Genomic DNA, 26,588 nt, shown 5'->3' with positions numbered 1-26,588 from the left:
AATGTTGGCTTCTGGCTAGTGGCGGTGGTGGGGACAGCGAGCAAAATTCGACCTTCGAAGCTCCAAACGACGTTATGCAATGAGCCATGTGTGTTGACCTAATTTATACTGCTTGGTGATAATTTATTCAGCGAGAATAGCTTATAAATCTTCAGATCTAGAATGATCTGAATGCCGACCATGTGAAATTTTGTTGAAAAATTTTTCAAGAACAAAACTAGCCCCTGGGGTGCCTGGTGGTGGATTGTGTACATGTGACAAAATTTCAAAAGTGGGAGAGTACTAACGTCGAAAACAAAGACTAGTGCGAAGAAAACAATGTATTTCGATTTCATTTTTTCACTTCATGGTTTTCATTATGGGGGACATTATCTTCATCTCGAAGGAGAGAAAAAATTGAAGATTCTTTGCCCGATTTTATTTTTATCTTTCAGTTTTATCTAAATTGGGCTCCCTGTGCTATTGGGAGCTCCGCTTTTAGGCAGTGCCTAAATTTATATTATACGATTGTTTGCTAAAAAACACACACCTGAATTCTTGAACAACACTTCTTAATTCATCCTTGACTACATGAATTTTTTTTAATCATTTGTTGTTGGTCTATAATTTGTCCCAAAGCGATGTTATCTGTGCATTTGGCAGACGCATTTGCGAGTAGTTTTGATTTGACATCCAGCGGGACCCCTGTGCTGTGTACACGGACGTATGTACGTATGTACGAATGTATGTACGGAGCCATGAAAGTCAGCCAAGCCATGAAAAATCAACTTGATGGGTTTTGTATTTTTTCTCAGGTATAAGAAGAGATAACTAGCTAAAAACTAGTTTGAGCTGCTTCGGTGTTTCTAATGAAACAGTAATGATAAAAAGGTAAATTATGCACCGTGAAAAGATGAAAAAACTTACTGACGTTTCGGATGCTAGTCCTTCGTCGGAGTAAAAAAGAAGAAGAGGTAGTAGACAGGAGTGTTTATATGATAGAATAAGACAAAAGAAACCAATGAGAACAAGGTAGGCAAGGAAACAAAAACAAACAATCAAAAGACAGAAGAATGGGTTAGTTGAAAGCAAAGCGTTCATTAATCCCGTTGGGACTAAGAGTGCACAATAGGTAAATAAGCCGCATTTCTTTGGTCTTGCGACAATCATTGTTGCCGTTAATCAAAGAAAGATCGAAAACAATGAAGTCAGAAAGAGAATGGTTAGCAAAATTGAAATGGCGGGAAACTGGTTTGGTGGGATCGTTATTGCGAATATCATAAAGATATTTACAAATGCGATCACCTAGAAGGCGGCCAGTCTCGCCCACATACAAAAGATTACAGCTGATACATTTGATACAATATACAACATTAGAAGTGGTACAAACAAAGTGGTCAGTGTTTTTAAAAGTGGATTTAGGACCGACAACAGAAGTGTGAGAGGCTATATCAGGACAAGTATAATAACGTTTGCGAGAGCAGCGAAAAGTACCAGGTTCTTTGTCAGAGGGAAGAACTCCCTTGACCAAGAAAGAACGAAGATTACGATCACGTTTATAAGAGAAAAAAAAGGGCGGTTGTTGAAAATAGCAGAAGTGCGAGTATCAGAGTCAAGAAGAGAAACGTTGCGTTTAACCAAGGGCGGATCCAGCCAAAATTTTAGGGGGGGGGGCTAATTGAGTTTAGGGGGGGGGGGGGCTAATTGAGAGGAAGACGAAGAAATTGCGAGAACGGAATAGCGTTAAGAGTGTGCTTAGGATGAGAGGACGAGTAGAGTAAATAAGAATGATAGTCAGTAGGTTTGTAATGGACACTAGTGCTAAGACGGTCGTCATTAACACTGAGTAAGATGTCAAGGAAAGTGATTGATGTTTCACTAACCTCCCACGTAAAGTCTAAGGCTGGGTGAAAAGAGTTAACAAAAGAGATGAAAGAATCTAAGTCATTACGAGAACAAGAACTAATACCCCATTCGCACCAAGGCTTAAACATGTTTTAAAGTGGTTTAATTAAACAGGTTTGGAAAACTATCTACGAAAACTGCACAATATTTGGTGAAATAATGCATGTAAACTATCCTTTGTCTTGCTCTGATAATATTTTAGAAAGTTTTATTATATATTGTAGGTTTCTAGTTTCTCAATTTTTTTCTTAATGAAAACATAGTTTAACTAGTTTAACACGTTTAGGTGTGAATGGGGTATAAGTAGCACCAATACAATCATCAATATACCGTCTAAAAACTCAGGTTTAGGTCCAGTATACTGTTGCTTATTGAGTGAAATACTAGGTAAAAATGAAATAATAATACAATAGACGGTTGAAGCGCCTCAATTTCGCCGACGTTGTCGCCCGCGTTGCCGTCCTGCAGCTTAAGGTCCCTAATACCGGCCGATCACCGAAAGAAAACAATTAAGAGTGAGAACAAGTTCAGCTAAGTGGGAGTACTAGACTAGAGGACAGAACGAAGATGGAAAAAATGCTGAAGGGCACTAAGGCCCTCATCATTAGGAATGACAGTATACAAAGATTTGACATTCATAGTAAACAAAAGCTTGGAAGAGTGATCAGGAAAGCGAAAATCATTAAAAATACTAAGAGCGTGATTAGTATCCTTAATATAAGTAGGTAACGACTGAACAATAGGCAGTATGATAAGTATGATGCTCCGCGCGGGAGCTTCGCTAAAAAATAACCAATCAGCGCGCGAGAAATTTGTAAGCTTCTGTAAAAAAATATTTTTCTTATTGAGCAGATTACAGCGATTCCCACTTGAGCGCACCGCGCGCCGAATTTGTTGATTTTGAAACGTTCGCTAATAAGCCTTTTATCATAGTTTAAGAATCGATTCCATTGCGCATGCGATTTTATCCCGAATTTCTCACCTTCTTTTGTCTAAACCTTCTTTTGTTCTTAATTAAACAAAAGAAGGTGAGAAATTCGGGATAAAATCGCATGCGCAGTGGAATCGATTCTTAAACTATGAAAAGGCTTATTAGCGCGTTCGAAGTGTCAGACAGTCCGTCTCGGTCGGCCAAACGTTGCTCAAAGCGTGAGTGAACGTCTTCTTTGATCGTGAGAACCGCGCGATGGTGTTGTATCAGGTGAAGGTGGAGTATTCTCCACAAAAGTTTATATTGAACCTTTCTGCCGTTTTAAAACCTCAATCAGCTTTAGATCTTCGGCTGAAAGATTACTTGGGTTCCCACCGGAACCATCTTTCGGTTTTTCAGTTAGTTCTGCGCAAAAGCGCTTCCATATTTTTCGAACTGTACTTCTAGTGACTCCAAACTAGTTTGCAACAGTCTGGTAGAAACCCGAAAAAAAGTCCTTTGACGACATCACCACCAAGAACAACAATTTCGTCGATAATTGCTCTTAGAAGACCTGTGTTCAAAGGACGACCAGTTTCGTAGCTAAGGCCAGCTTTACTTAACTTTACATTGTGTTGTGACATTTTCCCAAGAACGCTTTTTAATACGATCTTTTTAATACGATCGAGCAACGTTTGGCCGACCGTGACAGACTGTCTTACACTTCGAACGCGCTAATTAGCGAACGCTTCAAAATCAACAAATTCGGCGCGCGGTGCGCTCAAGTGGAAATCGCTTTAAGATTTCCGTTTTTCCTTCCCGCAAACGGCAAACGTGACCACGTTTTCATCGTTTCCCTACATATCACTTTACCTTTTGCAAACCTTCTCACAAAAGACAAGTATTCTTTTGTTTATCTACTACTTGGACATTTTTGCAATTCCTTTTTACAAATTTTAAAGAATTTTTTAATGGTCAACTGACGTTTCACGTTTGACGTAAACGAGAATCTTAAACTCTCTATTCTTTGTTTTTTAAAACCGTCAGCTTTCTCTATTACTGCCGGTAGCTCAGCCAATCAGAGGCCAGAATTTGTGGTAGACCATATTAGTAGGTTTATACTAACATCACGCAGTTATTCCTACACTATAGTTGGGAGGTGCTTGTCCCAATCTAGCTGAATATTAAGTAACTGAGTGCTGTCAGTAATCTAGTGACAGCCCAGCGTTGTAGCAAAGAAATCTCTCTTAATTTTGGTTGGTTGTTAGATGGCATATAGTTCAAATTCCTTTCTCTGGAATAGAGTACCGATGTGATGATGTCACAAAATTGGTTTTAAATAACTTTAGGATGTTGGTGACATTCTCAGAAACTGCATGTAAAAATATAATATCGTGTGCGGGAATTTCAGACCGATGAAGCAAAAAATAAATAAAAAATAATTTAAAAAAAACGGCTGAGATATAGATAATTTAATACAAAAATATCCCATACACTTTCTCTTATTTGATGCTGGATCTAATGTGATTGTTCAAAATAAGAGAAAATGTATGGGAATATTTGAAGCTTAAATACCCATTATCTCCATTTCTAAAGCTCGTAACAGCCTTCAAGTTGGCAGAAATATAGGCAATGGTGTGTTCTCTTCAAATATCAACATTTCAAAACTGAATGGCAACATTTGAACGAATTTGATAACGTCAAACTTTGGTAGTCTATTGGGAACTAGTCAATTATTAGCTTATGCAGGGGCTCGGAAAAATCCGAGCTCACCTGATAGGATTCGAACCTGTGACCTTCCGGATACCGGTCGGATGCTCTATAAAGCTACAGGGAGACTCATGTGGTTATGGTCACTTAACTGGGTTAGTATGACAAACGGCCTGCATACTGCTAGGCTCGAAATGCTCACGTTGGCACATTTTTCCATCGTGACATGATTGCCGTGATGTAGCTGTTTGTAAAAATAGCAGCCTTAAAGAGGCCTTCCACAGTTCTTTTAAGTGCTCAATCGGTCGACTTTGGACGGCCGTAGCTCTTTTATGCAAGCACGCACCCACAATTTTGAAATTTCACCCACTTTGCCGAAAATTGTCCATTTCATCAATATTATTTTTTTAACATACGTCTGATATTTATTATTTCTTTTACTGTGAAGCGCCGCATGAATTTTAATATGTGCGCTATATAAGTTCCATTACTATTATTATTATTATCAACTGAATTTGATGTTTGCCTTGATGTACGCCGACGGAGATTCAAGGCATTTCATGAGTGAAATCTTGCAGAAAAGTAGCCTGATATCCCCTAAAACATTTGGACGGTCGAGGATATTTTTTCAGGTTATTAATCTTGCAGAGATGTTGTAACAGAAACGACAAATTGTGAATTTTAGTGGCAAAAAGCCCGCCTCAAATATTTCAAAATCGGCCTTTACGATTTTCTCCAAACTTCTTATAAGTCTAGGCAAATGTCTCAATATTAATGTCATTTTAAAGTGCTACTACGACGAAAATCGCTCAAACTTGGATTCAGCTGAAACTTCCTAAGAATACTCTTTAAAGGTCCAATAATCACTGTACGAAGTGTTTTCTCGATATTCAGGACGAAAGTATGATATTTTTACGATTATTTTTTGGAGTCTGTGACGTCATACACTCAACATCAAACATTGCTACATATATTTCTTTGTATATAAATCCTTCATTTATTTTATTCCTATGAAGCCCAAAGGGTGGCTAATGTGCTTATTTCACATTACTTGGGACTATAATTTATATTTTGGGGTGTTTGGGTATTTCTTGCTCCCTTTACTACTGATATTTTGATCATAAACTACAAAGAAATGTATGGAGCGATGTTCGATGTTGAGTGTATGACGTCACACACTCCAAAAAATAATCGTAAAAATATCATACTTTCGTCCTGAATATCGAGAAAACACTTCATACAGTGATTATTGGACCTTTAAAGAGTATTCTTAGGAAGTTTCAGCTGAATCCAAGTTTGAGCGATTTTCGTCGTAGTAGCACTTTAAGAGTTTAGATCGAATATGACGTAAAAATGCTGCTAATTCAAAACAGTGATGTCACTGGTTTGTTGCTATGGTAACTCCGATTCCAATAAAATGTAGATTACAAACTTCAATCTTCGTGCAGTAAGTTGGTAAAATATCAAAATTGTGGGTGCTTGCATAAATAAGCTACGGCCGGCCAAAGTCGACCAGTGGAGCACTAAAAAAACTGTAGGAAGCCCGCTCCTCGAGACTCATATCATTTCATGCTTTTCCTGAGCATAAAAAGGAGAGGAAGTTGTAAACATTCTGTCATCAACACTTTAAGGCCGATGATTTCAAAAAAATAATAAAACACTCACGAATCGTAAACTGCTCAAATCTACTACCAACCCTTCCAATTTCAAGTCAAGAAAAACCCACAAAACGTACTTCCTGAAAGCCTGATTTTTATGTCTCGACCCAAACTGACCTTTCAAAACATCTCATAAGTCGGCTATTTATATTTTAAAAAAGGTTGGTAATTCTTAGCATTGACTACAATCAAGTAATGAGATCACTTACTTGTCTTGGGAACCAGTACATATATGCCTCCTCCTCTATCACGTTATCTAGATTTGCATCATTCTTCTCGCATTCCGGTGCATCTTCGCTCAAGCGGTCCTCGTTTACGAAGTGAAGGCATGAATCCCTGGTGCATCCCTCTATCTCGTGAGAATTGCAATTGTTTGGTAAGATTGTACAAACAGGACAGAGTATTCCATACTCGAATGTCACGTTTTGCATCCAAGGAAACTTTCGCCGCATGTCATCAAAGATTTCAGCAAGGATTTTACGAAAGTACTGGCAGAATTTGGTGACGTCTTCAAGATCGCTGTTCTGTTTATTGTATACTAGCACACTGATTGTTCGAATGCTTGACTGAATGACAAAGACATCAAACTTTCTTTCTTTGCCAACATTAGAAAACCTAATAATTGAAAAAGAGGGAATAAATTACTTACTGGATTACAGTACATGTGGGATCTTTATCTAAGACAGCTGAGAGAGGGACAGAAATAAGGAGGAAGGGAGTAAGTAAGGAACTGAAGGTAAGATCATGCAAGTTAGTTTAGGAAAAACTATCATCTTTCTAGGTTTCTGTATTAAAATTGATACCTGCAGAAATTTTTGCAAAGTTTTGGTTGTCGTAGATTTGGCCATTCTTTCTTTCCTTCTTCAGCAATAGCTACAAAAAGTCTAGGAAAGATACCTAGCGATAAATGAGAAGTGTTAAAACGAATGACCATTGTTGTCGTCTTCTGATCTTTTAGGAAATTTGCGATTTGTTCTCGCTTCATGCTGTTACACAACATACAGGGAACAAGGTACACTTCTTCTCCTTCGCTAGTATTCCAACGACAAATGAGTGAGAACTTCTCCATAATTAAAAGAAGAGAATCAACTGTGTCTTGTTCCTCTACTAAGCCTTTCCATACGTGCTCCACCAAAGCTCTTTCCAAGACACCTTCTTCTTCCAGTTTATCCCAGGACTTATCAAAGCCATCTCGTTTCTCAACTGGCATGACTTCGATGACTTTTGTAAACACCTTGACCAGCCATTGCGTATCAATGAATACTACCTTAGTCTCCTCAAAGTAAATTATAGTCTTCAAGTCGTGCAAATAGTTTAACAAGGTGGGGAATTCCTTGGATTTGGCACTCACGTTCACCTTACACACATTGGCTATCTTCCGAGCTTCATCGATTGTGATGTATTTTTTGTTTTTCTTCGTTACAAGGTCTGACAGCTGCTCCTCAAACAACAGCCACTTGATAGGAATATCTTCATTCATATGTGGAAGAGACTTTGACAACTCTTCAACATCTACCTTGAGTTTTCTAACGGACTCATCTCTTATTTCTCCATTACCAGAAATACTGTTATTCACGGTGTAGATTTGATCACGTTTAACATGATAGCCAGTTGGGTTTTTACTGGGACTTAGACATTTGTATATCTTTCGGATAATCTGTTTTGCAGCTTCGAGCTTACTGTCAAATTCGTCTGCGTGGGTTCCGGCTATGAAAACAGGGGGCAACGACAATTCGTCTACTCTTGGCTTTCTCTGTGTATCTGTGTAGAAAGAAATGCAGGACAACCATAACTCCATGTTTTCCAGGTTTGTCATCTCAAAGGGATCTACGAGTTCTCTTTCTGCGCCCTCTTTCTCGACTTTAGATTTCATGGGATCATGAAGAATGTTTTTTAAATTATAAACTAGAATGAAGACTGCTTTCGAAGTTAGAAATATGGGATGGATGACATTGTAGATAGCCTGGCCAGCAAAGTCAATCGCTTTTATATACAATTCATTCTTTTTCGTCTTGTCGCTTTTTTGATTTAATTTTATTAATAATTTTTCTTTGACGGATTCTGGGAGATTTCTAGTTTCTTCATGCAAAGAATCGCTTGCTTTAGTCTCGTCATCGTCATCATTGTGATCATCGCTATCATCATTCTTTGGAAGATTTTCACTGGATCCCACCGAATTTTTTACGAGTTCCGAGTCATTGCTAGCTCCAGCAATGTTTTCATCATTTTCGCCTTGAAGATTCTCAAAAATAACGTTCGCCATGCAGTCCGAGTATGAGATACCTTCGTCACTGTCCTTACCCCAACAGTTTTCTTGTGGTTTGCAAAATGTGTGCTGCATCTGAATCCCATCAGTGCTGTCTTCTTTTGGGTCAAACTCTTCTCCTTTAAAGTGAAATTACACAAAAACTACATTAAATACATTAGTATTCAACATATTTTTGTTGTTGACACCTTATTGCTATTTCATATTTTCACGCTAATTTTCATTTTATTGCAAATTTCTATCCCTAACAGTAGTTTACCGTTTAAAGATTTAAGTAAACTCGTCTTTCCTGCGCGTGCCGGCCCCACCACCATAACAAGTATACGCTGATTTTTTCTTTTTCCACTTTTAAGGGCTTCTTCATACGCTTTCTGTGCTTCTGCACCGCGGGCAACAATTTCAGTAGGTACGGTATCATCTACGAGGAAAAAAGAATTACACCAAGAGTACATAAATAAGCGGTCGCGTTATTTTGAATTGGAATGACGCAACTGAAAGTGCGCGAGCGTGCTCTCTCTGCACGCGCCCCAACCAATCAGAACGAGAGATTTATAATAGTTATTTTATAAGATAGGTTAGTGATCTTTTCGGTTGTTGCTATGATCACTAAAAACGATAAAAACTTCTAGTTGGTCAATATTACAAACGGAAAGAGCGCGTGACCGTTAGCTAGTTGACGCACGGGAGTAGGGTAAGGCGAAATTAAACTACATCCGGTTTCTATAAATAGCCCAACCGGGAATTTACATGTCGCGCGCGATAAGAAGTTTCCTTCTCCTAACACTTCTCTCGTAGCACGCGGCTTTTTATTTTTTCAAGTCATTGCTCCCTTTCCTCATCAACCTCCTTATCGCCCTTTAAAAATACAAGGAAATAGTAAATTCAAGCAAAAATAGTACAACTTTAATTAGTTAATTAGTTAATATTTCAGGGGTAAGTTCCTTATCCACTTCACAATGAAAATTAGTGTCAGAGAGTTGACGATGAGTTGACGTTGAGTGTCAGAGAGTTGAGTTAATTAGTTAATTAGGATTTCTCTCGGGCATGCGGTCAACGTTTCTTCTGCGAAGCAACGGCAGCTTTATTTGGAAAACTGGAGATTTTCAGAGCCATTTTGTCCATCTAAGGAGTGCTGGCCGGACATCATGCAGCCCTTAGACAGCTTAAATCAGCACTATCTCAAAGAACTGAGAGTAAGCAAAGGGTTTTAGCGTCAAAAATTCGAACATCGTGTACTCAGTATATTTGATATTTCGGTCGTAGGACTGAGTGGCTCTATTTTGAGAGAAAAATATATAAAAAGATAAGGTCGGCCATTTTTCCTGTCCAATATTTCAAAACTTTTTTTAATCCTCAATTTCGTCTTTTCTCTGATATTCAAGTCTAAAATTATACTATTAACAATTAATTAACAATTATTCACCTCAGGCTCAGTGATTATGGTGAATATTTACCTTGCTGCTTGAAGACATGCTGCTCGGTTCGCCCCTGTCTGGCAGTGTCACCATGCTGTGCTATGGGATACCTTGCATCAGCTATGTCTGGTAGGTTATCTTCCAGATCCCGCATATTTGGGAACTGTCTTTGTCCAGGGACATTCACATTTGGTCCAAATTTTTCTGGAAATGAAATACAGGTATTAGCGGTACTGAGGTCGAGGAAAAATATTGGCTCTATACATCTAGCTGGTATTCATTTTTGACAAGTTGCTTTTTTCACCAGATATGTAGAATGGTAGAAGACTAATCCATAAAGAAAATGTTTTCAAAAATAAATATAGGATAGTTGTGATAGGTGTGGATGGTGCCTGGTGAGAGTGCTCGCCTCCTATGGTCAATGTGATATGGGTTTGATTCCTGGGAATTACGGTCTTCGCTACCTTGCACTTTCGCTACTGCACATTCGCTACTAATAGAAGTCGATTCGCTACTTAATAGAAGTCGATTCGCTACCTCGAGGTAGCACAATCGCTACTTTATCCCAAGATACCTGTTAACCTCCTCTATAACATTTTGGATCGTTTATTATCAGTAATTTTAAGTAATTTATTATTATTTGAGTGTTTTTTTAAAGAAAGAAATTTCAAAGCATATTTTGGCGTAATGGAGAAGTCAGCCGAATATCCGTCTTGTAATCTGTTATATCAAACAGGTTTCTTGCTTTCGCTCTTTTCTTAGGAAATTATTTGAAGGATATTTATGTCAAGAAAGAGTTTTAGTTACGAAACAAGCAATCTAGTGGTTATTTTAGCTTCGTTGTAAAGTAGCGAACGGACTTACGTACTGTGTTGTGTTACAACAACAAACAAATCGAAAGCTATGAGAAACGAGAAACGAAGGCTTATTTTTATCCCCGCTTTTGCTCGATGACTAAAAGTATGACTTAAAAATAAAAGTGTTTATGTCAAGGAAGAATTTTAGCTACGAAGCAAGCAATCTAGTGGAGTTTTTTTATAGTTTTTTTAGCTTCGTAGTAAAGTAGCGAATGGACTCCTGGCGTGAGGCGTTGTGTTACAACAAAAAGTGACGTGCGTGGGGAATACTTATCAGAGTTCTAATCTGAGATTTTTCAGTAAATAAACTACACTCATAAGATATTTTTGGTGAGTGGTAGTTGATATTTAGTTCGTGATAAGATTTACCTAGCTCTAAAATAATTTACACAACACCGAGTCCGATTTGTTTGTTAAATGCCACACAACGCATCACGCCAGGAGTCCATTCGCTACTTTACTACGAAGCAAAAAAATCTCCACTAGATTGCTTGTTTCGTAACTAAAACTCTTCCTTGACATAAACCCTTTTATTTTGAAGTCAAACTTTTAGTCATCGAGCAAAAGCGGGGATAAAAATAAGCCTTCTTTTCTCATAGCTTTCGATTTGTTTGTTGTCACACAACGCCGAGGGTCCAATCGCTACTTTGCTACGAAGCAAGCCAAAATAACGCTGTGTCTATATGACCGGCAGCCGGTCAGGGTCTTCAAATTACTAAATGGCCGGCAGTCGATAATTTTTATTTATATCTAGCTAGAAATATAACCAATCGATTCCAAACTACTCCAACTTTATTCTTTTAGCCCAAGCGAACCCGAAAAACGTTTTAGATCTCATATTTTACTTTTCGTCGATGCCCGGCATAGAATACGAAGCCATGAATTCAGTGGGCCGACTTAGTGAAATCAATACACGACTGCCGGCTAAATAAAACACGAATTCCTAAATGACCGGCAGTCAAAAAATGCACATTTTCCTAAACCAATCGCTTCCAAACTACTCCAACTTTATTCTTTTAGCCCAGGCGAACCCGAAAAACGTTTTAGATCTCATATTTTACTTTTCGTCGATGCCCGGCATAGAATACGAAGCCATGAATTCAGTGGGCCGACTTAGTGAAATCAATACACGACTGCCGGCTAAATAAAACACGAATTCCTAAATGACCGGCAGTCAAAAAATGCACATTTTCCTAAACCAATCGCTTCCAAACTACTCTAACTTTATTCTTTTAGCCCAGGCGAACCCGAAAAACGTTTTAGATCTCATATTTTACTTTTCGTCGATGCCCGGCATAGAATACGAAGTCATGAATTCAGTGGGCCGACTTAGTGAAATCAATACACGACTGCCGGCTAAATAAAACACGAATTCCTAAATGACCGGCAGTCAAAAAATGCACATTTCCTAAACCAATCGCTTCCAAACTAGCTTTACTGATTTGAATGACATGGCTTCAAGCAGAAGTGTTTTAGATCCTTATGAGCACGAAATCAAACAGCTTATAGAAGATTTTGGATATACGCTTCGTGAAGTTGGAGTGTTTTTAACCGAGAATTATGGATTACAACGAGGATGTTCTGAAAGGAATCTACAAGTCTTCTGTTCTTTGAGAGACATTCATCGGCACGACTACGGTAGGAAAAATCAAAAATCACCAATCAGATAACAGTAAAGCTAGACGGAGATGAACTGATAACAGCATTAGCCAATGAGGTTATCGCGTTCTCACGCTCCATACTTGTCTTCCAAAGTGGCCTAGGTAGAATAGTCGAAGCCGGGATGATACGATTACGAACTAGAAACCTCGTGCCGTAACAGTCCGGTCAGTAGGTGGGTTCTTGGTGCCTCCCCTCCCTCTATGTTTTTTATTATTGTTGTTGTTGTTAGTGGACCCACCTACCCTCAGTCCGCCTAATCTTCACCTCCCCCTGTCTACAGGATATTTTTCCAAAGTTCGTTTTCAGAGGACAAAATCAAAATATCAAAAAGTCATTTCAAATATATATTTTGATTTTTAATTTTTGAATTCGAAAATTGAAAATTGATATTGATGAGATAATTTTCGAATTTTGACATGATCGTAAAAAATGAAAAGTTCAAAAATCAGGCAAATTTCATATGTCCAATTCATGCCAACTAAATTGAAAAGCTCTTTGTGGAGTGTTACACGGACCCAGGCGAACCCGAAAAACGTTAGAATAAAAAAAATATTCAAAAAAAATCAAAAAATCAAATCAAAAACATCTTTTTGGAGTATACTCGGAACTCTTGACTGCCGGCCAGGGTCATCAAATTACTAAATGGCCGGTAGTCTAGAATTTTTTATATTTATTCAAAACAACTTTTAGATTTGTTCACTGTCCTTTTTCACAACCTTGCATGTGCTATCGTGTCTCGATCCGTCCACAAACTGAATTCAACTAGGCAAATTTTTGTTTTCTGATCTATAAACGAATGGCAAGTCCAGATGCCCCGCCAATCCGTGCCCGTTTTTAGTAAAGAATAGGTGTTTGTAAACGATGATTCGTTAATAAAAGTAGCAACAACAATTACTTTGTTTAAGGACGTTCATGTGCAAAGTACCATTGGATTTATTAAAGTATACTAAGTTTGAAGATTTATAATAAGATATTGGGGCATCAACGGCTTGGTTTTAGAGCTAGGAGATTTCGAAGGGGCAAAAAACCGGTTTTGCTCATTACCAAAGACATTGAAATGACGTCATCAAAATAAGGGCGTGCACACGAATGTCATGCGTACAAAAGATGCGCCCGAACAATACCCATAAACGTCCTTAAGCACAGGTTCTTCGATAAGAGTCCAAATAATATACCGGTGACCTGAAATAGTTAGCTAACAAAAAATCTGTTTGCTTCATGGCAGAATACAGTGCTGGAGCAAAGGTTTGGGTAAGCAAATAAACGATCTTATTTGCGTCTTGTGTGCATGGTTGTGCTAGCGATTCACTCTATGCATTGTATTTTGTTTTAACCTCTCACTTAGTTTATGTCAAGACACTAATTAGTTGCAATATGTTGCCATCTATTTCACGGGTATATTATTTGCACTCTCGTCTTCGATCTCAGTTGAAATTATGACTATATAAATTTCAATTTGCAAGATCTGCAAAACCAATTTCGGTTCTTTGGTCTTTTCTTCGACGAAGTGCACTTCAAATGTGACCACAGCAGACATCGGTCACAGGCAATACTGTCTTCACATTCGTCATTTATAACTTTTGCGCAAACTGCGCAAACCCAGTCAATCTGATTCTTCTCCTCACTAACACTAAGAACTTTTGTCCATGCATCTTTTTCAAAGTATTTTTGAACGCGGTGAATGTCCACCAGTTCTCGATCTTTGATAGCTTCTGACACCTGGCCTGGCAGTAAGACATCATCTGTCTTCCATAGCCTTTTGCCCGCTGTAGCTTCACCTGCTGCCAACGTTGATACCAGGAAGCCCAAAATCAGTCGGTCTTTTTCGATTGGCTGGAGTTTACAGAAGGGAAGAAGGTTTTTTTGCTCTTTTTTCTTTTTATTTCTTGGTAGTCCAATCACCGTTACTTCCGCCCCTTTCGGACGACCTCTTTTGAGAATCTTTGGAGGCATCTTTATATTACCGTAATCGTACTCCTTGGCTTCTTGTGGCTTACCTTTTTCCTTTTCTGGCAGTGCCTTAATATCTAGATTGATGTTAACGTCAGCTTCTTTGTCGACGGCGTCTTTGACTTCATTTGTCTCATATGCTCCAACAGACATATCTCCTTCTAACTGGTTCCCTACCACTTCACATACTTCTACTTCATGGCCAAGTTGCCAACTCTTTATTAGAGATTCAAGGACTTTGTTTCGTTGGCGGAAGGTATCCATGCCTCCTTCACTGACGAGGGACGCAAGTACTTGTGCCGTTTGTAGACCCTTCTTAAATTTCTGCGACTGTGAAAGGGTTTTCTGTTCTTGCTTATGTGAAATAGACTCAACACAATGTGCCATGTCAGATTGCTCGTGGAGAATGGGGAGGGTATTCAGTCGATCTGTTGCCTGGTAGAATTCCATTGTCCAACGTTTGTGGACTAGTAATTCGTCAAAGGCCGGAAGACTAACCATTTCCCGAACCTTAAATGTGTGCTTACATGGCAAAGACATTCTTGTGAAAAAGGCGCAATCACATTTTGTAGTCGTGGCATTGTGTGGTTCCTGGTTGCGGTTTTTCGACCCAGTCAGCATGAATTCTGTCATGCTTTTCTGTAGCACAACTGTAACCATAGCGGCCAATTCATGTTGTTCACGGACGAACTTGAATGCGTACGGAGTAAGGTGCTTTGAGTAATCTTGCAGATCCTGGCTTAGTTTCTCGAACTCTGTACATTTGCGCGTGATTGCCATCAAATAATGGTGGTTCCTTTCCTCTCTTAAGCATTTCAATACAGAAAAGAACTCTGACATAAACTGCATCAGACTTGCATACTTAGAACAAACACTTTTTATCTTGCTAAATGTCGATTCCAGGCGGTTATTTGTCGTTTCCCCCAGATTCAACTGTTTGTCCTCGAAGCCAATTACCCATTACTCCTTTATGGGGTGCCAGTTTAAGAGAAAGTAATCGATAACACTTTTAATGTTAGTGGTCTTCAGAAAAGCAAGGTTTCTTTCGTATTCGCCGGTAGTCTTGGAGTGTGCTAAAGAGGAAATAATCTCCAGTACTCTCAGCCGTTCGGCGGATGTAATACCCATCTTTTTACATGTAATTTCCCTTCTAAATGACCTCAAACTATGATAGAGGCAGATATTCAAGGTGGCGGTCGGGAAGCAGGCTGCGAAGGTATCGCGTTCATTAAAATCCTTATCAGACATTACAACAGCAGTTCTGCTCCAATTCGTGTTGTGCTTTTTGAAGAGCTCAACGGATGCCTGTATTACTGCCTTTGTTTCTTCTGCTGAAATGAACATCGCAGCTACTTCACTCAATCCGTCGCCGTCTATGCACATGAGCAAATAAACAGGCATCCGTAACTCTAACAACTTGTACGTTGCATCTACCAGGAGAATTTCAGGGAAATGATTAAACATATTTTGCATGTAAGCATCCTGATAAAATAGAGCCTTGAAATTGTTTTCCTCATCAACTACAACATCTGTGAGAGAGCCCGGTTGGTGCTTCAGATAAGCTATAACTCCTTCAAGATTATTTTTGTTCATATCTTTTTTTGAATTTTGCTTTATATTCGAAATATCTTTCAGCGTTACCTTTTGACCAATAGTAGATTCAATTTTTTGTTTAATAAGTTTTGGATTTGCTTGCAGCTTGATCGCATCCTCGATATCCTTTGCGTGGGCTTTATTGTGCGCAGCTCGTTGACGGGGTAGGTGCTCATAGATCGCTTGCTTGAGGATATGGTTATGATCTGTGACCACACGGTTTACCTGAAGGTGCTGGCCATCTGCCGACAAAACAATGTATACGTCAAATGGACATCCTTGTCGGAATGACTTTGTTTTCCGTTTCCTTTGCTCTCTAGCTCCCACCCCTCTACCACCAAATTTGCAGCTCAGTCTTAAAGAACAGTATGTAAGTTCTTGATTAGCAACGGCTACTCTTTTAGGTACACGCTTCGCTGCAGTTGACAAAGTTCTGACGTCTCTTTTCCACAGTTCACAAAAATTAGTCTCTTCGTAAGTACTCTTTATCTCATCAAGTTCCTTCAAACTGCCAAATTTTTGACCCACAAAGAACACTTTACTTGCTTTATTAACCTTTCCTTTGTCACTTTCCTTTCCTTTTTTGCCGTCAGCTCCTTCGGCGTCAGAACCGTTCCAGTCTTCCTCTCCAGTCGCTCCTCCATCAACTTCATCTTCTATTTCTTCTGCATTCTCTTCCTGTGCCTCATCCTGTTCACTCACCTCCGTTGTCTCATCTTCTTCGTTTGCTTCAGTTGTCTCGTTCTCTGCGCTCTCGTCTTCTTCACTTGCTTCCGCTGTCTTTTCTTCACTCGCTTTCGCTGTCTTCGCTGTCGACATTTCCTTCCATGCTACATCATCAATTCCCATCCTTTTTCTCTTAGGTCTGGTTTTGGCCGCTGCTGCTACATTCTTACGTCCTCTTTTTACTGTTTGCCATCCCTGCGTCTCTTCCTGTATTTCACGTTCATCAACATCATCTTCAGGCAAATCATCGTCTGGAATTATCACGACATCTGGGGCCTTGAATTTAGTACGCGCACTCAGACTGCTAACAACAGGGGATGCAGATGGAGGCGGCACTTTCTCTTGCACTATTCCCATGACTGACAAAGAGATCGAATTTGTCAAGAGCCATGAGATGATGGTGTGCCTTAAAAAATCTTAATTGGCTAGACGGAGACATCAACCAGGTCAGACCAGATGAAAGGGTGCCATGCCGATTTAGGAAAACATCTTTCCATAGTGTAGGAGCGTTACATGCAATACCTCCCATGACGGCCACTGCAACTCCACATATATTCGCACACGTTTGCAAAGGCATGTTTTTTAGGCAACTTCTCGTGCATTTGTATGGGGCTTTTTCGCTGTGCACGTGAGCCTGTTGAATACCTTTGAAAGGCTTTCTTCTGGTATGGACTTTCCCATAAACTGCTTGCACAATGGGTGATAAGACACCCTTGATCTTGGCCGGCATGTTCCAGGAAGCTGGGTCGCAGTAAAACCACTTGTTTACTGTGAGGTCAATATAAATCAAAGTCCAGTGATTGCCTTTTTGCCCTGGATTGCTGAAAAAAAAATCCCCGTTGCCAGTTTTCCCGACATTTGCAAAGAGAATCAAATATTTGACGGTAGGACTGATATGGGTATCGACGTAGTCGTTCAGATTATCTTCATTCATCATAACCAAATCATTGACCATCAGTGCACTTGTTTGACAGCTTTGACGATTGAGGATTTCAGCTATGCCCAGCATAATGCTGAAGTGAACCCATCCATTTCCAGCAACTGTTGCCAAATCGGATGCAAGGATATAGCTGTTATTATCCAGAACGCTACTTCCATCTGGTGTATGAAAGATCTTATCGGTAAAAACTTTAGCACGCTCTTTTGAAATGGAACAGGCTTCATTTGGAACATTGATCTGTTTAGAGAGCCACTTTTGCTCACTAATTACTGCGCTCTTGACGTCACGGAGATCGTGTATTCTAATCAACTGGGAAAGCGAATGGACTGTGAATGTTCCTAATTCACAGGAAATAGCTGGGAATTTCCCCTTGCAGCAAAGGTCTTTCATTTGCTCGCAAGCCGACCTGGAGGGCATGTTGACCATGGAACACACCTCTGTTAGAAAATTTGGAAGCTTTTTACAAAAACGTTGCTTATGGCTGTAAAGTATCTGAGGATACTCTAGACTAGCTGTTTCCAACCGAGTTATTGCTTCAAATTTATCGTTCTTAAGTATGTCCTACAATGAGAGAAATCATAAAACAAGTGAGGAAGGGAAAAGGATGGGGGAAGGAGGGAGGGCGAGGCGATAAGAGAAGGAAGAAATATTTCGGACCTTTTAAATTACTCCATCGAAGGATTTAACATTTATTTCCGTTCGAATTTACGCTTCCTATGAATTCATTCCATATATATAGGTTAGTGTCCGATTATATGTCCTGTTAATAAACAGGATTAATTAGTAACTTTTAAGTTGATATTTAATAGGTCTCCATGTTATCCAATACAGAAATACTTAGGAAAAAATAATTTCTTGATTAGCATGGAAACCCGAAACGGGAGAATAGACTTCTGAAATGAGTAGTAATGAACACATGCCATTTGCCATCGCGTTATTCCCTGTAGCCCCCAAAAATTCATGTACTACTAACCTGAAGCTTTGTATCCATGGACAAACCTGAAATTATTTCAAATCATTTCAATCCAAAATATTTGTAAATTCGCCGCATGCCGAACAAAATGATTTTCTTATCGAAAACTAGCTATATGTATATCAAAACATACAAGATCTACTTGTTCACATATTAGAAATGTCTATTACTCACCTCTTTTTGCTGACATCCTTGTTTGAAGAAGAAAATCGCTTTGCTCTCTTAGTTATGAATTCAACCACACGTGCGGATCTTTCGCGCGAATACATCAATGACAAGGTCGTCAAAAGCTGTCAATATAGTCACGCTTTCCTGCGCTGTCACGCTGCACTGACATTGCATTGCATTTTGGGCCTTTATTACAACAATAGGAACAACAACAACAACAAAACTAGTGTGTTCCTTCCTTGAAATTATTATTGTTATTAACCTGCCGCCCAATCAAATCTTTCTTTCCTTCCATCCCTCCGAACTGTGCAAAAAGTTTAGTTGACTTTTAACTAAATCGGCTTCGTATTCTAATAGCTCAGGGTTGTGAAAAAGTGCCTGGTAATTCTTAAAATAAGGTTTTGTTAATCTAAAAGTTGTTTTGAATAAATATAAAAAATTCTAGACTGCCGGACATTTAGTGATTTGATGACCCTGGCCGGCAGTCAAGAGTTCCGAGTATACTCCAAAAAGATGTTTTTGATTTGATTTTTTTGAATATTTTTTTTTATTCTAACGTTTTTCGGGTTCGCCTGGGCTAAAAGAATAAAGTTAGAGTAGTTTGGAAGCGATTGGTTTAGGAAAATGTGCATTTTTTGACTGCCGGTCATTTAGGAATTCGTGTTTTATTTAGCCGGCAGTCGTATTGATTTCACTAAGTCGTCCCACTGAATTCATGGCTTCGTATTCTATGCCGGGCATCGACGAAAAGTAAAATATGAGATCTAAAACGTTTTTCGGGTTCGCCTGGGCTAAAAGAATAAAGTTGGAGTAGTTTGGAAGCGATTGGTTTAGGAAAATGTGCATTTTTTGACTGCCGGTCATTTAGGAATTCGTGTTTTATTTAGCCGGCAGTCGTGTATTGATTTCACTAAGTCGGCCCACTGAATTCATGGCTTCGTATTCTATGCCGGGCATCGACGAAAAGTAAAATATGAGATCTAAAACGTTTTTCGGGTTCGCTTGGGCTAAAAGAATAAAGTTGGAGTAGTTTGGAATCGATTGGTTATATTTCTAGCTAGATATAAATAAAAATTATCGACTGCCGGCCATTTAGTAATTTGAAGACCCTGACCGGCTGCCGGTCATATAGACACAGCGCCAAACGCATAACTCCCGGGCCGGGAAATAACTCTGAAAAACTCGACTAGATTTCTTCTTTGTAACTAAAACTTTTTATTTGTCAGAAAAGTTCTTCATTGAACGCAAAATTCTATTAGTCGTCGTTAACTCGCACGTAAATGAGATGTAAATATCCTCTCTTCGCTAGGTTTAGATTTCTCGATCGACATCTGAGCAGAAAATTTATAAGTTTCGATGCCGTAAAACACGTTATAAATTTATCGATATAGACTCAAAATTAATATATATTTGATATATATTCCTGATATTGTGATATTTAACATTTTGAGATAAGGTAGCGAATCGACTTCTATTAGTAGCGAATCGTTAAAGTGCATATCAGGGTTCGCTAGTTTCAATTCTAAAATAAAGTTTGTGTTGTATAAAGAGGATTTTAGGTATTAAAATTTCAAAAATTATTTTTCCTGTGTAATTTTTTGAGAGTCAAAGTTGGCAAAAAAGCATGATTTGGGCTCCCTTTAGAAACATTTCGGAGCTGTTGAAAGGGATTGGTACCGAGTTGTTGTGACGTCATTTACGGGACTTGTTGATCAACAGTTCAAGGGTTTTTCCTAGTAGAAACGTTCGTAGTGTTACAGAAGCTTATTGAAAATATTGAAAATCGAAGATAAATTTAAGTTTTATTATTAAGATGCCCGACCGTTGTGTCGTCGGAGGTTGTGGTAATGAGAACAGCCGTAAGAACGGCATCTCGTTGCACAGAAATCCGTTTTTTGGTGATGATCGTCCAGAAGCCGTGAGACGCCGCAAGAAGTGGGTTGACTTCGTTCTTCTCACAAGAAAGAAATGGAGTGCGACTTCTATATCTGCGATTTGTTCCGACCATTTTAGAGCGGAAGATTATGCGCGACAGTTTATCGCAATTGACGGACAATCAGCGCCTAACAGTCAGAGACTCGTTCGAGATGACATCGGTATCGTTGCCATACCATCCATTACTGCAAACAAGAAGGCTAAACCTGCATCTGAGTCGGCTGCAAAACGATCAAGGCGAATGGTAAGAATACCATCCACTTTTAAACTAAGTAAAATAAGACGATTAACTTTTATTTATCGATCTATCTAATGATAAACAGGTCGTGAGGGAAGTTTTACGGTCAATCAACATCCAGGAACAACAAAATACAGCCGAGGATATGGAGCAAGCGAAGGATCAAAGCCCAGATGAGACAGATCAGAGCCCAGAAGATCTACAAACAGTTCTACAAGAAGTCTCAGAAATGAATGAACTGGACGATTTGGTATGTTTAAAAACTTTACAAACATGTTATTTACGTATTATGGCGTTTGTGTAAGGACGCGTTTTTTCTTTCTCGTAGTGCGAGTTTACTCAAACTCCAGTTCAGGAATGCTCGAGTTGTACTTCCCTCCAGAGAAAAAATCGTCAGCTGCGAAATCAATGGATTTCTGCGAAGACAAAATTAAGAAAATGCAGAGCTCAACTAAGGAGAGAGGAGCAGCAACAACAGAAGTTTGCAGCTGATCACGAAGGTACTGTATACGATATTTTACTCTGCATTTTGAGAGTGAGTCATTGCTTATGGCCTAATATTTTGAGGGATGTGATGGCCTATACTATGTAAGTTTTACTGTATACTATTTTGATATTAAATGTATGAAAATTCACTTGTTAGGCCCACCAAATCCACCTCCTCCGATTTCTGCACCAAGATATGATGAAGAAGATGGTAACAGTGACTATGACTATGACATGGAAAGTACAGATGATGATGGCACTATTACTGAAGAAGAGCCAATGACCGAGGAAGACACCGAGGGGGAGACAACAGAGACAGATACAGACTGTGAAAATGATCAAAGGTTTGCTTAGTTTTTTCACTGTTTCAATGATAGTAAAATGCAACAGTTGATATAAAATAATATATGAATGATAAACTCAGTGTCTTAATAATACTAATTAAAATCTATAACAATTATTATAGATCAAAAGTCTACATCAAAGATGACAACTTGAGGCATGAACCAAAGCATATTGTGTTTTTATCTCATTGCTATTGTTCCAATTTTGTCACTTTTGCAAAAGTGGCAATCCTTTAACTGAGACAAGGGAAGTTGGAACGATGGTAGAAGTGAGGACAACATGCTCAAATACAAAATGCCAGAAAGACTACACATGGAAAAGCCAACCAAACTTCCCAGGAACAAGAATTGCTGCTGGAAATCTATTGTTGTGTTTTGGTATTCTTTTGGCTGGAGGTTCTGCGAGTAAAGTATTCCCAGTCTTTAGACACATAGGACTTTCTTGCATTACTCTCACTACTTTCTTCCACCATCAACAAGTAAGTAAAATATCAATACTTGCAATTTCATCAAGCAAAAGAAAGGAGTAATGCAGTGGTATTTTTCATATTGCTATAATTTTAGAAGATTTTATCAATTGTGAGTCATGTAATCATATTTTCTTTCATTTATTACCTATCTTAGAGCATTCTATTTCCCTCTGTCTATATCCACTGGAAGAAGTATCAGCAAACCCTATTTGAAAAACTCAAGGCCCTTGGGAGAGGTGTTGTAATAGCTGGTGACGGAGGGCATGATAGTATGGGGCACAGTGCTAAGTTCTGTGCCTACACACTATTTTGCTGTACATTGCCTTTCATTTTACATTTCACATTGGTGCAGGTACAAATATAATAGTTTGATAAAATATTTGATAACATTTGGTTTGGTAATTATTATATTCCTGTATATTCCTAATGTGTTGATCCATTTTTCATTTTGTTTCAGAGAAATGAAGCTGGAAGTAGTACCGCTATGGAGTACATGGCATTCAACAAGTGCATGACCTTCATTCTGGGAAGTGGAATAGCCATAGCATCATTCATATCTGACGGGCACACCTCAATCACCAAACACATGAGAGAAAAACTGGGACATATCAAGCACTACTTTGATTTATGGCATATTAAAAAAAGTAAGCTGTTCTGGTATTAACAAATATTTTATAGTGAAATATTTTGATATGTTTTTTTTTTCCTCTCTTCAGAAATTCACAAGGTTTTGTTGAAAATCTCAAAGGAGAGCAAGTGCGAGGCAGTGGTTGATTGGATAAAGCCATGCACTAACCATTTCTATTGGAGCGTCACTACAACTATAACTGGAAGCGGAAAAGTCATCTGGGCTAAGTTCAGATCCTATCTAAGCCAGATCATTAACAAGCATGAAAATCTGGATGACCCATTATTTAATAAGTGTGCACATGGGAGAGATATTCCACAATGGAAATGGGTTCAAAAAGGTATCAAAGTTTGAAATACAGCCAAAACAAAGTTATTGCAAAGAATGGAAACTGAAGCTGTAATGATACTGCAATTCTGACTGTTTACGGACAATTTTAAAAAACTGAGTTATGCAGATATAATAATAATAATGATAATAATAATAATGATAATAATAATAATAATAATAATAATAATAATAACAAAGAGTATAAAAAATTCCAGAATTTTGTTCAAGGAGAATCATGGGAGCATTGAATATTTTGTCTGTTTTATTCCTAGATTCCATAGTTTATGAGAAAATTGAGAAAGCTCTTACAAAACCACGGCTGATTGCAGCAATTGAGAAGGCATCAACTGAAGACCAAACTAGCTGCCTAGAAGGTTTTCATTCCGTGGTCGACCACTTTGCTCCTAAAATGATTGGATCCTCATATGTTGGAATGTTATGCAGGTTTGACTATTACCATCATCACAGCATTTCTATGGATGTTTACCAATTTCACTCCAATAAATTAACTGTTTAGCTACATTTCAATTATTTATGATTTCAGGCACATCATCGCAGCCCTTCACTTTAACAGCAACCTTCACAGAGACTTGAAAAGAAGATCAGATGGCTCTGAACCGGTTGTGGTGGTCTTTCCAAAATTTAAGAATGTAGAGGCAACTGTAAGGAATGTGAAACTGAGGCCTTCATTTGGTAAGACCTCTAAAATTTCCATACATCTATGTGTTTCCTAATAAATAATTATTGTTATGTGTAATCCTATTTGTGAACAGAGTCAATGGAAATGGTCGCAAAAAGGTATCACAGTTTGAAATACAGCCAAAACATGAATAAGTTATTTCAAAGAATGAAAACTGAACCTGTAAAATAAGCATAATCCTATAATCCTATTTGTGAATAGTCTTGAGAAAGAATGTTGTTGCACAGAACAGTCTTTATACAGTTTCGGCACATCTCTAGGATTGCACAAAACAATTTGTAAGTTTTAGTTTGTGTCCATCACAATGACCAGGGTTATTTCTTAGTCAATACACACTGGTGTTGAGTATTAAATTTATTAATAAAAAAATATATCAATATTATTAATAAAAATTGATGGAAATGTATAATAATTATACAAAAATTATTTTTGTATTTAGATTATGTAGAAAATGTATACCAGACAATGGTCAGTAACATAAATAGTGACAAGCTAAAAGATACAATTCAAGAACTTAAGAACATGACACCCTCTCCAATGAACACGATGTTACAGAAAGAGAGCAAAAAAGATGCTATTGAGAAACACCAAAGAAGAAAGACCATGACTGTTGATGATGTGCCATCTACCACACAAGGTATATATAAATATAATATATATATTTCTCTCTTTCTAATAATTGAAATATCTCACACATGAAAATTATGAAAAGCATGTTATTCAATGGTAAAAATGACACTAACAACAATATGATCTGAGAGGTCTATTTTATTTATAACCACTCATTTCAACTAAGAGATAGAAGAAGTCCCAGGTAGGAAAGTACAGTAAATGACATATTCAGACAAACCCAATGTCTAAAACGAAGGTTCTGCTCCCTTTCTTTTCAGAAACAACACCTGTAGCAGAACCACGTCAAACAGGGGCAAGACGCAATCCTTGCTGCTCAGCTTGCAAGAAACCAATGAAGGGGCACAAAAATGCCTTGGATTGCCCCAAAAACAGCTCTTCAAATTAGTGCATTACCATGTAAATAATTTCAATACAGCTAGTACAAATCTTGGAATCTGCAATTCTTAAAATGTGCATCTATACTGCACACTCTAATATTCGTACACACTATTTAATATTATAATTACCTATGTTAAATATTCGTCTTCGTCTTCTCTGAATGTTTGGGGAATAATATAATGCTAGCAAAGGAATTATTTTTCTATCTAGATAACCATGTACCAAATGGGTAAACTTTCTACGCTTAGAAATCTGTTGAAAAGTAAAAAGAGACCAAAGTTAGAATGTATTTTCATGGGTACCGAAAACATAACAAGACAGATTTATCGTGTGATGTCGATAAAACTCGGCGACGAATTTTTGCTTACCGTTTCTTGGATGCTTTTTTCTTATTTTCTGCCCCTCTTTTTTTCCCAGCAGGCAGTCGCAAAGACCATAGTCCTAAACAGGTCTAAAGCCTGGATGTAATCGCCATCTTGGGTTTGTTTCGTAGTCGGTTTCTAGCAAATATCTACTTTCTTCATTAAAATCAGAATAGTTGCAACTTTTCAGAGTATTCACTACTACAATCAGAAAGAATTGACGTGGAATAAAAGGTTTATACGACTACAGTATTCAAGCGATGCAATTTGTTTTCTTATGCTTCTCAAGTGCTTTGAACACACGAGTCCCGTAAATGACGTCACGGCCGACTAGTCCCAGGCCTCCACGTCGCTCAGCAATTTGCTGTTTTTTGGGAGCTTTGATCGAAAAAAAAAAAAAAAATCGCAACATAATCAAATAATTTTTAGTGATTATATGATCTTAAGGGTTAAAACTATCATATTAAACAAAAAACAGCGAACCCTGATATGCACTTTAAGTAGCGAATTGACCTTTTAAGTAAGTAGCGAAAGTGCAAGGTAGCGAAAAGACCGGATACCGATTCCTGGAATGCGCGTGGTATGTGAGTAGCTGTGAGAGCGCTCACCTCTCACCAATGTGACCCAGGTATGATTCCCAGAATCACCATCATATGAGTAGAGTTGCTTATTAGTTTTCTCCTGTGCTTTGAAGGTTTTTTAAAGGTTCTCTGGTTTTACCTCCCTCGGCAAAATTCAACCTCAAATTCCAATTGGATTTCAATCAACGAACAGCTACTCTGTACAAATGCCAATGCGAAATCCAATTATTATTTGTTTGTAATTTTTGTCTATTAATATCTGTTGGCCAAACTGTAAAAAAATTAGATATTTTTTAATTAATTAAAAAAAAAATTTTTTTAATTATTTCAATTCTAACCTTCAATGATCTCCGCAAGATCTCTTCTCCCACACTTATCTAGTGCCCTCAAGAGAACAAGTACTGTAGGTGTCGCACTGGTTTCAGACCATTTCTTCAGCATTGCATATCCTTTTTCCTCTGTTCTTTTATATGTGTCATCAATATTACTTAAAGTGTGCTCTGGTACCTTGAGGTGCCGGCCTAAAAACTTCCAACTGGTGCTAGTTTTTTCAGCAATTTCCAAGATAATCTCTGTTGAGACTCTTTGTTTGAAAGGCTCCAACTGATGCTGTCTTCTGGCTGTAGCTTCTTTTAAAAAGTAAGCATTAAAAAGAATTAGTATAGTTTTAGACTTGAATATAGTAGTTCTTCAGGTCTTCCGATTTCCCTCTCTCTCTCCAAAAATCAACAATTTTAAATTCTAAATCCATCTCGGAATCAGAGGGTTGAATATATATGTTATCTACTGTA

The 26,588-nt window shown here is 38.2% G+C and overlaps 4 protein-coding genes and 1 long non-coding RNA gene across 5 annotated transcripts in view; 2 read left to right on the top strand and 3 right to left on the bottom strand.

Annotated features, from left to right (window-relative positions):
- LOC116302408 (uncharacterized) overlaps positions 1 to 26,588 on the bottom strand; it is a 37,853-nt gene that overhangs the window by 9,501 nt on the left and 1,764 nt on the right. The window contains exons 3-7 of the mRNA XM_031711700.2: positions 26,136 to 26,426; positions 9,883 to 10,047; positions 8,688 to 8,846; positions 6,966 to 8,547; positions 6,372 to 6,777 (exon numbers count right to left, since the gene is read on the bottom strand). Of these exons, the coding sequence (XP_031567560.2) occupies positions 6,372 to 6,777; positions 6,966 to 8,547; positions 8,688 to 8,846; positions 9,883 to 10,047; positions 26,136 to 26,426 (2,603 nt within the window). The remainder of the gene's footprint in view (positions 1 to 6,371; positions 6,778 to 6,965; positions 8,548 to 8,687; positions 8,847 to 9,882; positions 10,048 to 26,135; positions 26,427 to 26,588) is intronic.
- Positions 13,709 to 15,240, bottom strand: LOC148907107 (uncharacterized). Its single transcript, XM_089037095.1, has one exon. It carries the CDS (start codon positions 15,159 to 15,161, stop codon positions 13,803 to 13,805), a length of 1,359 nt encoding a protein of 452 aa, XP_088893221.1. The 5' UTR covers positions 15,162 to 15,240; the 3' UTR covers positions 13,709 to 13,802.
- On the top strand, positions 20,526 to 21,952 carry LOC148907106 (uncharacterized). The gene is made up of 5 exons (XM_089036402.1): positions 20,526 to 20,891; positions 20,971 to 21,135; positions 21,214 to 21,385; positions 21,529 to 21,715; positions 21,838 to 21,952. The coding sequence occupies exons 1-5, from the start codon at positions 20,526 to 20,528 to the stop codon at positions 21,950 to 21,952; spliced, it is 1,005 nt and encodes a 334-aa protein (XP_088892528.1).
- On the top strand, positions 21,877 to 24,592 carry LOC148907105 (uncharacterized). Its single transcript, XM_089037098.1, has 7 exons — positions 21,877 to 22,194; positions 22,340 to 22,478; positions 22,725 to 22,829; positions 22,902 to 23,153; positions 23,416 to 23,587; positions 23,688 to 23,836; positions 24,283 to 24,592. The coding sequence occupies exons 1-7, from the start codon at positions 21,976 to 21,978 to the stop codon at positions 24,540 to 24,542; spliced, it is 1,296 nt and encodes a 431-aa protein (XP_088893224.1). The 5' UTR covers positions 21,877 to 21,975; the 3' UTR covers positions 24,543 to 24,592.
- Positions 24,594 to 25,586, bottom strand: LOC116302427 (uncharacterized). Its single transcript, XR_004197859.2, has 2 exons — positions 25,223 to 25,586; positions 24,594 to 25,106 (listed from the first exon to the last, which is right to left on the bottom strand). It is a non-coding gene; the product is annotated as an uncharacterized LOC116302427 (long non-coding RNA).

The sequence above is a fragment of the Actinia tenebrosa genome, unplaced genomic scaffold (assembly GCF_029948245.1).
Source record: "Actinia tenebrosa isolate PJP-AT-01 unplaced genomic scaffold, QUT_ActTen_1.0 PGA_scaffold4__44_contigs__length_22323623, whole genome shotgun sequence".
In the NCBI taxonomy this organism is placed as follows: Eukaryota; Metazoa; Cnidaria; class Anthozoa; order Actiniaria; family Actiniidae; genus Actinia; species Actinia tenebrosa.
The sequence above is the reverse complement of the archived record's forward strand: the minus strand, read 5'-3'. Positions and strand labels throughout refer to the sequence as shown.